General features: G+C 40.0%; 2 protein-coding genes across 3 annotated transcripts in view; one reads left to right on the top strand and one right to left on the bottom strand.

Moving 5' to 3' along the window:
• si:ch211-114c17.1 (pre-mRNA-processing factor 39) overlaps window positions 1-2,081 on the top strand; it is an 11,747-nt gene extending 9,666 nt beyond the window's left edge. Inside the window, exon 15 of the mRNA XM_050041610.1 lies at window positions 1,541-2,081. Within this exon, the coding sequence (XP_049897567.1) occupies window positions 1,541-1,612 (72 nt within the window). The 3' untranslated portion in view covers window positions 1,613-2,081. The remainder of the gene's footprint in view (window positions 1-1,540) is intronic.
• A 3,130-nt stretch (window positions 2,082-5,211) lies between these two features.
• Window positions 5,212-12,130, bottom strand: ubxn1 (UBX domain protein 1). 2 transcript variants are annotated; one of them, XM_050042848.1, is made up of 10 exons: window positions 12,082-12,130; window positions 11,458-11,522; window positions 11,272-11,325; window positions 10,343-10,470; window positions 9,459-9,540; window positions 9,029-9,220; window positions 7,777-7,828; window positions 7,524-7,637; window positions 7,167-7,350; window positions 5,212-5,864 (listed from the first exon to the last, which is right to left on the bottom strand). In XM_050042848.1, exons 2-10 carry the CDS (start codon window positions 11,514-11,516, stop codon window positions 5,824-5,826), a joined length of 906 nt encoding a protein of 301 aa, XP_049898805.1. In that variant the 5' UTR covers window positions 11,517-11,522; window positions 12,082-12,130; the 3' UTR covers window positions 5,212-5,823. The 2 variants fall into 2 exon arrangements, with proteins under 2 accessions (XP_049898805.1, XP_049898806.1); XM_050042849.1 differs by lacking the exon at window positions 12,082-12,130 and adding an exon at window positions 11,779-11,797.
• Between the last annotated feature and the right edge of the window lie 3,828 nt (window positions 12,131-15,958).

Raw genomic sequence — 15,958 nt, 5'->3', positions numbered from 1 at the left:
TTGATTGCAGTAGTTGCTGCTAAGGGTGGCCCAACCAGTTATTAGGTTTAGGGGGCAAACACTTTTTCACACAGGGCCATGTAGCTTTGGATTTTTTTCTTCCTCATTAATAAAACCCTTCATTTAAAAACTGCATTTTGTGTTTACTTGTGTTATCTTTGACTAATGTTTAAATTTGTTTGATGATCTGAAACATTTGAGTGCGGAAAACATGCAAAAAAGTAAGAAATCAGGAAGGGGGCAAACACTTTTTCACACCACTGTATATTGTGTATTTATAGGCTGTATCACCGAGCCCTGATCATGTGTTTAAAAATGGTTTAAGTTGAAGTAGAAAGACTCCATAGAAGGGTTTAGCCACAGTCAGACAGAGTGCAGTTTGCAGCTTGCTGCATTTTTTTTTAATTGTTCCTAAGCAACCGCTGAATCCCCTGTTGTTAGCTTAACTGCTATTTAGCTGTGAAGTAAACTAACAGAGCTGTACCTTATAATCTGTATGAAAATTGGACAGTTGGGGGGCGGAGGGAAACAGATCTGTGTGGGTACATTAGAACCTCAGAAAGAAGAGAAATCACAGAGAGTACCACCGGCTGGTCAAGGAGCTTCGTCTGGATGAGCGTTGATTCAAGGCCTATTTTAGGATAAGTTGGTGACAGTTTGACAATCTGCTGTCAATCATCGGGCCTAATTATTATTGGTGAAATGTTAAAAAGTAGCTGAGGCAACAGTTTGTCCAGATATGTCTGGCAGCTTGCAGCAGATGAAAGTGAGCTAACGTTATCTTAACACAGACCATGTACGCTACGAAGGTTTGCCCCTTACAAGGTGTCCACGGGTACCAGACAGTTAAATTTAATGCCTTTTAGACCCGATCAAGACACCTTTTAACCAAGTTTAGGACAGAGTTTTGGACAAATCATGTTTTACTTATTCAAACATCGCAGGTAAGCATTGCAGGAAAGTAGTATGTATGTGGTCTTGTGCAGAGGTAAGTGTTATGTAGGAATATGGTTATTAGAGTGAGTTGAGTCAGTCTACATTTTGCCAACAGATAAGTGCAAATATGAAGTATTATAGTTTTTTTTAAAAAAAGATTTGTAACATTAGAAATTTGGACTTGTACATAGAAAGGCTTCACTCGTTACCACATAAGGAAATGATGATGTTTGCAGTAGTTATGACCTCACAAATTAAAATTTAAGACTATTAAGTGACGTTAAAGGCCTTATTGTTGTGACATTGAGTTTAAGACTTTTTAAGGACCTGTACACACCCTGCTCTCAGTTTAAACTCAGATGAAATTGGACAAGGTTTTTTCCCCAGTTTGCTGCTACAGAATTGTGAGGCACATAGAGTGGAAAAATGCAAAGCCCACAGCAGTGCAAAAGCAGCGAGCCAAATGCTTCACTGTCATTGAGAACAATTGTAAACGGCTGTCCCAGGCTGCTAAAACACGCTCTGTCTGATGGGGGACCTCAGGGTACAGTTTGAGATGTTCACCTGTTTACCTTATGACCTGTTTGTGGTGTTTGTTTTCCAGCAACCGCAGTACGGCAGCTACGGCTACCAGAACACCTGGAACTACAACCAAGGCTACTATCCCCCCAGCTAAAGTGACTATGACACCAAAAGAGCCACAGGAAATGGTTTAACCCAGGGTGATGACTCTCCAACTGAACAACAAACTGAACCACCCGGTCCGGCCGGTCCACCTGCTAAAACAACATCCCAGCATCCTTTCCTCTCCGTCCTTCCTCAGAGTGTCCTGGATTGGTTGAAATAAGGGACAGGAGTCGAGCTCTTTTAGCATGTCGTGTTATGTCAGTGTTAAATCTGAGGGACAGGTGCAAAGGTGATGAAAGGAAACAGTGACGCTCCCATGCTCAGTACATCAGTGTCTCTCCATTTTAATCAGAACTATTTTTATATTTGTTTGACAGCCTTCGCTCCTGTTTTAACGTCATCCAGTTTATCCAACTCTACAGGTGATGTATGATTGACATTTTGTACCATTCCAGAGTAGGCTATATGTTGTTTTTTCTAATGTATATAAAGGTGTTTTATAGTGTGTCACAACTGAACTGCTTTGTGTCTGTGTTTCTGTTTGCGCACATTTCCCATAACGGGTGAAAAATCAGCGTCACACTCATTAATAGTGAAACTAAAACTCTTAGCCTGAGTCCTGTTCACTACTACAGTAACTTTTTCTAATAGGTTTGGAAAGAGTTTTCTCAAGAACCACTCCTGAATTAAAACCACGAAATGCAAAACTGCACCCGCCCCACCACCCGCACATATGACCAATAAGCTCTGCAGCATAACCCTGAAACTGGCTGCGACCTGAAACCGCGAATCCTAATATAACCAAGTGCCATTCAAGTAATTTGGTTAGGCAGCAGGTTTAAAGTGATTACTTTCATGCACGTGAAACCAAGATGTTACATTTTATAATGAGGTTAACTCAGGAAATACATTTTAAATGAACCTTTTTTGGGATATGCTCATAATATTGAGCAGAACATCTCTATAGGTGACATGCCTGTTAGCAACGCACCTGAATGAAGCAGCTCTAATATTAGGAGAGTATCATTTCCAGTTTTTATCAGTTAGATATTCAAACAGCCAGCAGGTATCAGAGGCTTTAATCTTCACCTTAGTGGTCTGGAAACAAAGGAAGGAACCGGTTTTACTTGTTCCCATTTTATTAAGTCTCTTGAGGTCCTTATAGGGCGCTACAGCCAAAAGCAAAAGTTAAATGTAAGCAGGGCAAACACTCACATTTTCTTCCTCCAGGATCATTGGCAACAGTCCACTTATAGACTGTTTCAAACTTGACATCATAAACAATCTTAATGTGTTTGTTAATGCCATAGGTTAATGCAGTACCTGACCGGAAGTAAACAGTGACCAAAGCCATTGCCATAGCAACAGAACAGCAGTGACACAGTCTGTCCACACACATGGATGTTTCAGGCTCAGGTGAAGGGAAATTAGTGAGAGCTCACCTTACTTACTTACCTGTGAATGTAAACACCTTTTACTCCAGGCTGTCAGCACGCTAAGCCCATTTTCACACACACACACACACACACACACACACACACACACACACACTGTTAACCAATGGTTAACCTCAGCCCGAGGCCATACAATTCACACTGCTCCTCTTCTAGCCCCGGGTTAACTGTCAGTTGGGACGCATAACTTATGTTAACAGTCTGAAATTTGTTTGTTTACTTGGTCCTGTCTCGCGCTTGCAACTTGCAACTTGCAACTTAAGTTAGGGAATAAACCTGTAAACTCGAGAGCAGGGCCAGAAAGCCCATGGGCTACAGTCGGGGCAGGGTATGAAATTAACAAAATATTTTGGGCCCCACGGTCTAAAAAATGGGGGCATTTTCAAAATGTTTGGGGGCCATCAAAAAATTGTAATTATGTTCTAACAATAAGCACATGAAAAGCAAAACCAACTAAGATAGTGTCTTCACTCTTCAGTAGAAACCACTATAAATGAAATAAATAATGGGTTACATAAAGTTATGGTTGCAAAATATCACTCAGATTTCCTATAATTCAACCAGTTTAAATGTGATGATTTAACCATTAATCTACTGATAGCAGTACTAATGTTTCACCACATTACAGTTACTTTTACTGTTAAAAAGGCCAAATTACTATAAATTCCTTAGATGCAATCCTGGAAGTAAGTTAATTTAAAATTTAACATTCATTCTACCTTAATTTTTCATTAATTTGTCATTGTGTAGACACAGATCACCCAAGAAATGGTTAATTTATACTTATGGTACAGCAAAGCCCCCTCCCCTTCTCTGTCAGATCACTCTCACGTAATCAGTGCAATCTCGTTGATTATGCCTGGAAAATGAGTTGTAGACGTGACGGTAAATTAATTTAATGAAAATAAAATTATACTTTAATGTCAGATTGTAATACTGTTTCTGTTATTAGCAAATGGCCCGTGGCCCTTGCTAATTTCTGACACTGAGTCGGGGTTAGCCCACTTAAAATTAGTCAGGGTTGTGTCAGTGTGAACGCTGCTACGTTCAGCTACACTTACCTGGGGCTAAGTGCAGTGTGAAAGCCAGTTTCTTTGGTCTGAGGTTCCCCCACAGCCCTGTCAGGTGAACTCACGTATCCAATCACTGATTCCCAGTGTATGTTCCAAATGTATAACGCCATTCATTTTATAAAATTGGACGTTAATACATATTTTTTCATATATTTTTGAACTGTCAATATTTAGATTGGTTTATCATTTGAACTGCTCAGTCCATTTATGCATTTCTTACTCATTACTTTTACCTGGTCAAACTTCTGTGCTCACTTGCTAACTAGCTTTCACGCACTCTTACTCGTGCAACTCTAACATGAGGTATTCAGGTGTTATAGCTGACTTGATTTGTGGCTGTATTTTTTAAATCAGATCATAATTTTCTATTCTCAAACTAGTTGAGCTACTCTACAATCTTTCCATGTCCCCCTGGGAGTCACTGCTCTAAAGGACAGCAAAAAAATTCAGTGTATTTTGCCCATTAATTTGATTATCTGACTTTTATAGAGAAGACTTCAGCCTCTGGAGCCCACCGGCTGAATACACCAGCAGGCCTTTTATAACAGCACACACTTAGACTTGTCATAGCTGACAAAAACTCAGGTGTCACTAACATTAAAAATGGCTCTGCTCTATTCAAGTGTCCCAGTGAGTCAGCGCGCACAACACCAGGATCTTGAAACTGAAGCAGCCATCACTCACTTAATTATTTACACCTGTGTTCCTCCTCCTGTCGTGTCAAACAGTCCTCTGGGAAAAACACCTATTAATATTTCACTTCTTTTGTGTGTCATGAGATTCCAGATGTTTTTAAATCCAGTGGGCAATCCTACACAAGTATACTGTAGATGCCTGTTGGTCTGTGACCTATTCCAGTTATACATAGTTCTTTTCGTCAACGAATCACATGAAAGACAAGCGACGCAATAATCTCAGCAGTTTCTGACTTCTCTCCCTTAACCCCAAGCCCATTTGTTCCTACGTAAATCTGACACACAACCATTCACACTCACATTCACATCTACGGACAATTTAGACTCACCAGTTAACCTGCATGTCTTTGAACTGTGGGAGGAAACCGGAGTACCCGGAGAAAACACATGTGATTGTTAAAAAAACAAAAAAACAACACTCCGCCCTCCTGATTCTCCGACTCAGCTTTATTTTAAGTAGATTCTTGGTGATTATGCAGACATAACTGTCGATAAATTTTAACTTATAAAAAAACTGGCAAAGTAGAACATCACAAAAAACAGGAAGATCGTGGGGATTAAATTTAAGGCCCTTTCAGAACCAATCAAGTAGGTCTCGTGTGATACTTTGCCATGAAAAGATCGGTTTAAAATTAACGACTCTGTTGTGTATCGTTTTTATAAATGTGTTGTTGAAGAAGTATCCGTCAGAAGCCAGCTATCTTCACTCTTTGAAAAAGTAAAAGTCAATGTCAGTCTCACTGCACACAAACCAATTAACATCAAGTGCAATCAGTCAGCCCAGAATGGCATCAGGCGTCATTCAGTGAGTTAGCCAAACCGCTTGTCGCTGTAAACTTCTTAAATGTAGTTACACACAATCTGAACGCAGCCTCAAGTGACGTCCCTCTGCTTTAGTTCAGTTAGCTGGCTTATAGAGTGATACTAAGAAGGTGGTGGTGGTGGCTCTGTTCCCGGTTCAATCTGTTTGTGGTGTCTCTTGTGTTGATGATGAAGTGGAAGTGGTGAGGTAGGCTCACAGAGCAGATCCTCCTGATCTCACTTTTTGGTAACAACCAGCACAGCTGAAGGCACCAAACCTAAAAAGACATGAAAAGAAATGTCAGATTCAGTCTGTAAAGCCCAGTTTCCACCAAGCTCAGTACGCTTTTTTTCCCATCTCCACTGTGAAAAGTTGTGGATGGTACCAATGGAACCCCTCTGTACCGTCCCCATTTCTGATCACCCCTCTGTTGGGGTACCTAGCACACAGATCTGGTGCTAAAAGGTGGAGCTGTGAACACTGCAGTCTGTTGATTTGTCAATAGAGGACGGTCACTCTGCTCAGGGCTGAGTTGTGGCTGGTTTTGAAGCTCATGTAAGCACTGTTCATACTGTGGAGTTTTATACATATAGTAAACTGTAACTATAAAATGAAAGGATGTTTTGCTGCCTCTCAAAGGAGCTGTAGTTGGAGAAAAAATAATTTAATTCACTGGGCCGACTGCCGGCGACTTTTAAGGTGCAACGTTAACTTGTAATTTTACTCAGTGCATGAGGTGACAACATGAATCAATCAGCAGGGTCACTTTTGGTTCCAAAGGTACCATACCGAACGTCTTAGGTGGAAACTAGGCTTTAGTGTCTGAGCTCAGCAAACCTGTCTCAGGTCCAGGTACAAAGACACATACACTGAAAATTATTTAAAGATGGAGTGCAGGACTTTTTCACTTCTAAATAAACATCTGTTACGTTAAGTTCTTGCCAAACGAGTTTACACAATACTGATTAAGCCTCTCGCTACAGGGAAAGCTCTCCGTTTTTCCTCCATACACTGGAGTTGTGTTGACTTGTGTCTGTAATGACTTTCCAGCGTAGTCGCAAGGAAGTGATGCATTTTACATCACCGAGCCAGAGCTAAAGGGGCAGAAGGGAGGAGAGACCACAGTGACGGAGCAGCAGTTTGAGTATGGCAGAAGCTACGCCGGAAAATCCGAACAAGCATCCAAGAGAAGTTTCTGAAGTGAACTCTAATTTCAGAGGAAAGTTTGAAATTAAAAACAGAAAGTGATTGATGGTGTGGACAAACACAGCTCACCATTGCTATAGCTTTTCCTCATTAAAGAGTGCAAAAGCAGAGAAGGAGCTACGAGCAGACACAGATACTGCATTACTGCTTGCTCTTATTTGCATGGGAAGACCTGAAGAGAGCGCTCCTGGCGTTAGGGGGGATGCAACAAGTTAACCTGCAGGCATACGTCATGAGCACGCGTCAACAGTGCACGTGTAAATACTCTTGCTGCCAGAGGGGGAAGACAAAAGTTCAGCACTCCAGCTTTAAATTATGTGTCTTACAGTAAGCGTGCTCTGTATTCAAGTGTAGTTCCCAGCCCAGCGCTCACCCAGTTCTTTAAGGGGCTTCTCCATGTCCAGTTCAGTGTAGACGTGACGGGGGTAGGGCGACAGCAGCGTGAAGTCCTGACCCTCAGGTGTGTTGCCGTTCACCTGCACGTAGACGCGCACTGCCGCCAGCGGCTCCTGGGCCTTGAAGACTGCCGTGATGGTCGAGCCGTCCAACAGACGTACCTTCAACAAAACAATGGATTAACACAGGAGCAACAGAAAAAATGATCATTTAAATTCAGATTTGAGGTCTTAAATTAAAACATAAGTCAAAACTAATGATGAGTCTTAAACGTCTGTTCTGTTTTGCTGAGGTGGTGTGAGGAGCAGCATGTGGGTGTCACTGAAGCTTGTACCTGTATCCTGGACTCATCATACTCCTTCTTAGTGGGTGGAGGGCCGTGACTGGTGGGTGACGAGGGGCTGGGCTGGGCAGGTGCAGTCGTGCTGGGGGGTCCACCGCCTCCAAACTGAATGGGTAAAAAACAGAAACAAACAAACAATCATCTTAATTGTTACTGGTTCCAACAGAAGTGGTAATAGAGAGAAATATGAAGAGGACAGGGAAAACTGAAATTGGACAAGAAGCGAGATAAACAGTTGGGTTACCTTTTGTGCTCTCTCCTCTCTGTCTCGTGCAATCTTCTCTTTAACCCTTTGCCTGACAGGAAGAGAAGCAACACAATAAGAGGCATGAAGAACATACATACAGTAGTTAAAATAATTTGCAAATTTTGACCGTCTGATGTGAAGTTCTAAGTGCTGTAGTGTGGGATCACCACTGTGCTGCTGACTTAAACTGAAAAGGGAACATGTCAGGGCTGAACAGTTAATCGAATTTTATTTCAATTATGATTTTAGCTTCCAACGATTATGACATAACAAGATAATCAAGATGTGCAGCATTCCGTTCCACAATGACGCTCTCGTTTTGTCTTGTGTGATAAATCCAGCACACCTCTTTCCTTTACCCAGGGTGTTTACAGTAATCAGACACTTACTTGAATGCTTTTTAACACCTTTTCAAGATTATTTTTTCACCAAATATAAGTCTGATTTCTGGACAAATACCTTGTTTTTTCTTATTCAAGCATTTCAGGTGAGTATAAAGTAGTATATCTGTGTTGCGGTGCAGTGGGAAGGCTTTATGTGGGAATATGGTTATTAGAGTGAAGGATTAGTGGTAGGTTTAAAGATTTGTAGCATCAGAAATGTGAACTTTCATACAGAAGAGTTTGACTCATTTTGATGAAAAGAATCTAAAAGACAGATTAATTACTTATATAATTAACATAAAATGTTTGTAGTGATTAAGACCCCACAAATTCAAAATCTGAGACTATTTAATGACTTTTAAGGCCTGCTATTTATAAAATTGAAGATATTTTAAGACTTTTTAAGAACCTGCAAAAAACGTGTTTACCACAGTGTGCTCAATGTTGCCAACCTGGCGTCTTTCCTGCTAAATTAGAACCCTCTTTGTGACTTCCTAATTAGCAACTAGCGACAAATTTAGCAGCCTATTCAGACTACCAGAGAAAAAGCAAGGATTATATTTGAATATAACAGATTGTAATTTGTTCCCATGATTGCTGCTCAGAGTAATTACAGTCCACGGCTCACGGAGTCTTTAGTAATCTCCCTTTTTGGTAAAATGTTCCCTTTATAGTTTTCAGAGAGAAGTTAAGTAATTTCTTTAGGGAACAGAAAATATGAAGAGTGGAAACGTCTTTGGATATTTAGGTACATTATTATTTCAGCCCTGGTCAAACATGACAATGTGGTCCATGAAAAGTACTGTTACTAAGCCCCAGTGTCACAGATCATTATCTGAATAACTGTGTTATAGTGAATACTTTACCTTGCCAGTTTGTCCTCCATCTTCTCTCTCCTGCGCTGATCAGCAAGTTTTTTCATGTCATCATCCTGCATCTTCTGGCGAATCTGCTGCAGCTCTTGGCCCTGTTTCCTCCGCTGCTTCTCCCTCTCCAACTCCTCTGCCCGCTCTCTCTCTCGTCTCTCTGCCTGCTTCACCCGCATCAGCTCCTCTAGCCTGAAAAAACACACACACACATTTGCCTTTTTTACACGCTGCAGATCTTCCAACAGGAGGAGGAGGCATGAATGAACAGAAACGTATTTCCACATTATGTTTAGCAAACTGATGATGACTGATGATTATATTTTCAGTGATTTTTAGGTGAACTAAAGTGACGTTATGTGAGGAGTAGAGGCTGTGAGTTGGACATTCAGCACAGGAAGGATTTTGTCAATGGTGTGTGCACTCTGACCTTTTAACTTGCTCAAGTTTCTCCTCCTCCGTCATCGGCCTCCTTGCACTCTGGTCGCCCTCCAAGTCTTCACCTGCTGTCCCTGCAGCCGAAAAGAAATGCACATGAGAAAGTGAAAGAGGACAAAAGAGAGACAGAGAGACATACTGTGTGGTGTTAAAACGTCTTACTGTCAACCACAATGCAAAGCAAAAGTCGCATGCTGACAGAATAAGGTTACCTAACCTACACACCTGACACCACAAACCTTACACCTTCAGTGTGGACTCAGAAAACCTCGACAACAAAACACTAACGGAAACAAACATTCTCATCACCTCCACCGTGGTGCTTGAAGTGGTCGGCTCACTGACCACTTCAAGCACCACGGTGGAGGTGATGAGAATAGAAAGCAAAAACTGAAGGGTGTATCATGTTCAGAGCAAATTAACAGTAATGCCCACCTCATTTACTCAAACTAATTCAGAATTTATGCCTCGTTTATTGATATAAAATACATGCTACTGAACATGTGACTATAAGAGTGGGCAATATGGAGAAATTCCTGTCACATTGTGTGCAATTTTTTTTTTACCATTATATCAATATATATCCTGTTATAGTTTTGTTTTTTTCCTTCTAATTTTGTAGAAGATTCCTGTACACTTTATGAACTTTATTTTATTAGATAAAACTGATGTTTTCCTTTGGGGACATAATTTAAAGTTGAAAAAAGTAATACATCGCAATATATCACGATCCGTTTCACTACAATACTCAGCATATCACAACATATTAAAAATCACAATAATATATATATTGCCCCACAGTATGTATATATCTTCATATTGCACATCCCTAGATGGCTTTTATGTTGGTGTCTGATGTGCTTCCATCGCCCTGACCTTCAGCTGTGTCTGCAAGCGACGGCTGCTCTGTAGTCGACTGGCTGTCTGCTTCTCCTCCCAGGACGTTCCCCACAGGAGGCACATAGGGCTCATCAATGTCTGGGTCGTTCTCATGTTCCATTAACCTGAGGAGAGCGCATCACAGGGGAAAGATGAGAGCTGCAGCTTTGTTGATTACAAGACAAATATACAGGTGAATCAGCAGCACAGGTAAGTGATGACAGAGGAGCTCACAGGTGGTTCAACACTAGCATGGTCACTTTTTTTTTTTTTTTTATGAACACTTTTTACGTTCAATACGTATAGGAACAAAAGAAAAAGAAAATGAAAAGCAGTACACCAGGGAAAAAGACAAATATGAGGTCATGGGATGTTTGATACAATAATCATGTGGAGTCTGTCTCACTTGCTAAATAAACACATCATTTTCTCCACTGTTTTTCTCCCAATTCTTTTTGATGTCGTATAGAATATGTCATCTGTTCCAGAAGATGTAAGTGTTTAACAGTATTAATAAAGAGACTGGCAGTGGGCGGCTTTTCTGGAGCCAGTATTTTGTAATGACCTTTTTATTTGCTGCCGGCAGGATCTTTCGATAGATATCATCTTTACTTAATCTGTTAAGGATGTGTCCAAGATAAAAGGGACATGAATGTTTTTGAGATGATTGTTGCTACTTCCTTCCAGAACATCTGAATAAAAGATCAAGACCAAAAACTATGGGCATGGTCAACCAGGATTTCTCCAGCGGATGTTTGTCTGGGAGTTAGTGGAGGTCAGCTGTGTTTCCCAGGCATTCAGCTCAGGTATTGAATGCCTAGCTCCTTTTCTCCATCGTCGTTTCACTTAGTCTGTACTGCCCTTACTCAGTGATGTGATGCCATGGTAATAGCATGGTCACTTCTGTGTATGTGTGTCAGACTCACCAGTCCATGGCTTGCTCTATCCCCTGGTTTCCTGTGTTGGCCACAGCCTTTTCCCTGAAAACACGTGACAAAGGACAGTCAGGTCCACTCCAGTGTTACACAGGTTTACTTTCACTTCTCAGGAAGCAATCTCAGTTCTATGAACTACATTAACCAGGATGAATGTTTGGATATGGTGTCACTCACGCTCTGTTTCTGTCAAAGCCCATCTCCAGCAGGCTCTCTAGTGTTGTTAGCTCTGCCATTTTGACCTGAAACAGATTGTATTCATACCTTCACATTAACAAGTCATTCAGCTTCCATTTGGATGTACTGTCACTCTGCTGTTAGCTCCTGATAACAGAGGGTAAGTCACAATAATGAACCCAATACGATTCTGTAAACTTGTAACACTATCTAAAAATCAATACAACAGCTCATGGCTTTACTTTAGCTCAGTCCTGTCTAAAGGAGCAATATCACCACTATAGTCTGAATATAACGCTGTATGAACACATATTATACAACCTCGCAACACACTTGTTTACCCCAGCTCGCTAGTTGCAGCCATTTAATATCATAACTGTCGTTATGCTGAGTGCTAAAATTAGCATTAATGTGGCTAACGTTCAAATTGCGAAAGCTAGCTGAGAAGCCTCGTTAGCTAGCACGATTAAAAACGACCCGGAACTCTCGCGAGCTCTCCGTCACTACATCTGTTAATGTCTGTTCATATGTTACATGTAAAGGCACACATGTGTGTTATTTTATTTCCTACAGAGGCAACATTAGCTAATATATTCATGGAGACAACGTTAGTTAGCTACTCACACATCAGGCAGCACCGCTTCAACTATACGGGAACTCGCATGGGTCAAACAGAACCGCACGAGAATAGCGATTTTTTTTTCGGGCTCTCTGTGCATCTGTTTCTGAAACCATCTTCTGAAGTCTTCTTATGATGTTCTTATAAATGACATTTGACAGTAGTCAGATATTCTTAGGCAAAACATATTTGTTCATACAGAAGTTTCCCACTCTACCATTTTGTCATATATTGATATGTATTGTTACAGTCACTTTATCTTTACTTAGGTCATTGTTTTATAAACGTTTACACCTCTTTGTACATATATAAATGAGGCAATGGGCCCCTGGGCACAGATATGCAGAGGGCCCTGCCACCTTTGCAACATATGAGCAAGGCAGGTTTTGGTTTTGTCTTGTTCTTGCATCTCTTTGTAGTCGTGCATCTCTTTGTGGTTTTGTGTCTCTTTTTGTTGTTGTTTCACATTTGTCATCATTATGTGTCTCATACATAGACTGCATAAAAATAAGAGTCTCATAGCAGTTCTTTTGCAGCCCTTGGTGGTCTTTTTGAGTCTTTTCCTGGCTGGTATGAGTTCATTTGAGTGACATTCTCTTTATCTGAGGAACTTAGGTGTCTAGTTTCTGTCCTTCTTTTGTCATTTTATTTATTTATTCATGTTTATTACACACTCTGATTTGTCTGTACTTCACTAAACTTCAATGTTTGTATTGCTGTTTTTATCTTGATGGTGCCTACTATTATATTTGTCTCATAAAGCACTTTGTAACTGTGAATAAAGTCCATTCAGTAAACTATCCCTAGGTTTACTACATTCATGTTTACATTCAGTTTATTAATTTGTATTTACTGTCTAATTTATGTTTATATTACTTTATTCTATATTTAATTTATCTTATATGTAATCCCTTATTTTAAAATCTAATATGTTATGTTTAGATTCTCATTTTGTTTTTACTTGTGTGATCTTCTTCTTCTTCTTCTTCTATATATATATGTAATTTGCATTCTTCTAGGGAGCCTGAGCTTTTCATTGCCAGCAGCTGCCTAATTTTTGTGCATAGGCTATAATGGATAAAGAACTTTAACTTTATCTCTGACAATAAACTTGACAAATATGAAGATAGATTATTCACCTGTGTTGGAAGAAGTCTGCAGATCCTTTGAAACGTAAATGTAAAACCACAGTACAAAAATACTCTTATAGGTTAAGTAAAAAATCCTGAATTAAATTTTTTTTTTTAAGTGCCATATCATTATATATTTGATATCTTGGAGTATCATTGATGCAAGAATGTGAGCAGCTAGCTATTAAGAGATCTTAATGACTTTATGTCCTGCTGAGCAGCCAAACCTGTGAAAATGTGCAGCAATATAAAGTATGAAGTTCAACACCTGCCTGTGAAATGTATGAGATGTAGAAGTGTAAAACACCATAAAAAGGAAGCACTCTGGAAAAGTACAAACACCTTGCCTGTGGCATTGTTTGAACGACCAGTGCAGCTACCTCTGGACTTTATCTGTACAAACTGGGACACCCTTTCAGTGTCTTCCACACAGGTTGGGTATAGATGTCTTCAGTGGACTCTCTCAGGCTGAGTTATATACAGATAGGTGACGAGAGGGGGTCAAAAGAGCAGATGTCCCCCCTCTTTGTTAACTGTTTTATGAATTTTTTATTATAAAGTCACTAAACACCAGCTAAAGCCACACGAAGTGATGCATGAATTCTTGTCTTTATGTGTAGCGTCTTCTTCACAGTAGACTTAATACAAATATATAAAGTTATATGTGTCTCTACATGTGTTATACAACAATTATGACAAATGAAGCTGCGGGCTCAAATTCAACCACCGCTGTAACATAAATATTTTGATATGTGATCCTGAGGGACAGGTAGTCTAAATTATGTAAACAACGTAAAACAAGTTCAACAGGTACTTTGTTTACTCTTAAGAGACAAAGAAGGAAGGAAGGAAGGAAAGAAAAGGAACTAAACTTTGACTTGTGCGTCTTGGGTGCATCAACTGCAATAAACTTTCTCTCCACTTGGTTGTTTAAACAGTTAATTATAATTAGGTCGTCCCCATATGAGGTATGTCTCTGTATGGTATTGAGAGAATGTGACAGCCGAGGCAGGAAGCAGTGACACAGTGAATGAAGAGGCCTAAGTGCGAGGAGGCTGATTTTGAAGTGCTTTGGGGCCCGCTGGTGTCTCTTGTTAGCTGCTCTCCATCTTGTGTGATTTTTATCCCGTCTTCGTGTGTCTGTGGGTGTTCAAACAGAATGCAATTTGCTGACTTTTATGGGAAGGTTGGGTCTGTTACATATTTACAGTGAGTGTAATGATTAATTTTTTCGCTCTCCCCCACGCAGTCTTAAGCAGCCATCATTCACAAGTCTGCCATTTCTCAGGAAAAGACTCCTTCCTCAGCCTGCTCACTCCTATCTGACTACTCTCTCCTCTCATCACTGTTTTTCTCTCCTGTTTGCCATTTATTTCTTTGGCTTGCTTTTCCCCTCGCACTCAGTCTGTCTTTTTATTCTGTTTAGCACTTTTCTCTCAGAATTAATGACTGAAATGAGCCTCATTTGCAGTATTTTCTTGGTGAGTATGAACTTTTTATATACATTTAAATGTGAATTGTAACTTAGTAATCAAAGACACTGTTTTATTTTATCATATATCAGCCACTTTACACATACATAGGACAGATCTAGTTGCTTTTACACTAAGAGTATCGTGTAATTTTGTATTGATTGACTCTGTAAGCAACCTGTCACTGGAAGATCTGTGATTGGAAATGTCAACCACAGATCATCCTTTGAGCAATATCGCCATCAAAATGGAATGAAATGCAATCTTTAACTTTGTAGATTTTAACCTGAGGTAACTCCTATCAAAAAGGCCAGAAAGGCAAGAGTGAAGGTGTCTACTATTCTTGAGTTAAGCCTTGTTCAAATATGATACTTCTTCTCAAACTGTCACAGTACGGATCAGGTCAGACTCTTCACCACAAATACATCCATGCTAATTTGAATGCTTAGATTCCCGATATCTCTGAATGCACTACTAACACATTCACAGTGGAATAATCTAGTAAAATGTGTGGCTGGATGTGCAAAGTCGAAGGAGTCAACAGGGGTGAAGGTCTCTTTAGTCCACCCTTAAATTACTTTATGGCCCTGTTTTTCACCGAAAGACAGGGTTAAAGGTCAAAGCTCAGTCGGCATAACTTAATTAGGAAATGATGCACGTTCGTGTTTACTGCTTGTGCTCAAAGTCATATCAGTGTCTGTTTGTAAAAGATTAATTTCAGTGGTCTAAAGGCTAAAATTCATGTGCTGGGGTGGCACTCCCTCCTGACTCCTATCACACTTTCATTGAGTGAATGACCCTGATTTTTATTGGCATCATAAGAGTAACAAGTTTCTTAGACGCAGTAAAGAGCAAGATCAGAGGACTGTGATGGGTGATATCTTAGTAACCTTTTATTAGGTTAGGTGTGGCTAGTATTATCACATGAGCGTGCAGATAATAAAAATGCAGTGAAATGATTTGATTTCATGTGGGCAACACAGCCAAAAGAGGGCAGCATTATTACACATGTACTTTATAACTAGTGCCATGCAGCTCAATGTGTAGCATTGTGAAATTCTTATCTTTGAATCATTGCAGGGATCTGTAACTTTATGGGTACTGAAACAATAATCCTTTAATATAATCCGTCAAAGGCCTGATGAGTGTCTTTAATGTGTATTTTAATTGTCAAACAGGCATAATCACATAAAGGAACTACTTTCACTCCTCATTAATATTTCCAAACACTTGAAGTAACCACCATCTATTTGTCTAAGTGAAATGTTAGATGTCAGCAG

This window comes from Epinephelus moara, chromosome 4 (genome assembly GCF_006386435.1).
Source record: "Epinephelus moara isolate mb chromosome 4, YSFRI_EMoa_1.0, whole genome shotgun sequence".
NCBI lineage: Eukaryota > Metazoa > Chordata > Actinopteri > Perciformes > Serranidae > Epinephelus > Epinephelus moara.
The sequence above is the reverse complement of the archived record's forward strand: the minus strand, read 5'-3'. Positions and strand labels throughout refer to the sequence as shown.

What these genes read in the sequence shown, in the direction of transcription:
- ubxn1 (XM_050042848.1), bottom strand. Translation starts at nt 11,516, where the DNA reads ATGGCAGAGCTAACAACACTAGAGAGCCTGCTGGAGATGGGCTTTGAC. An exon ending in GGCTTTGACAGAAACAGAGC is followed by an intron (nt 11,326 to 11,457) that starts GTGAGTGACACC and finishes ACGTGTTTTCAG; the next exon opens with GGAAAAGGCTGTGGCCAACA. An exon ending in GCTTGCAGACACAGCTGAAG is followed by an intron (nt 9,541 to 10,342) that starts GTCAGGGCGATG and finishes TTTCGGCTGCAG; the next exon opens with GGACAGCAGGTGAAGACTTG.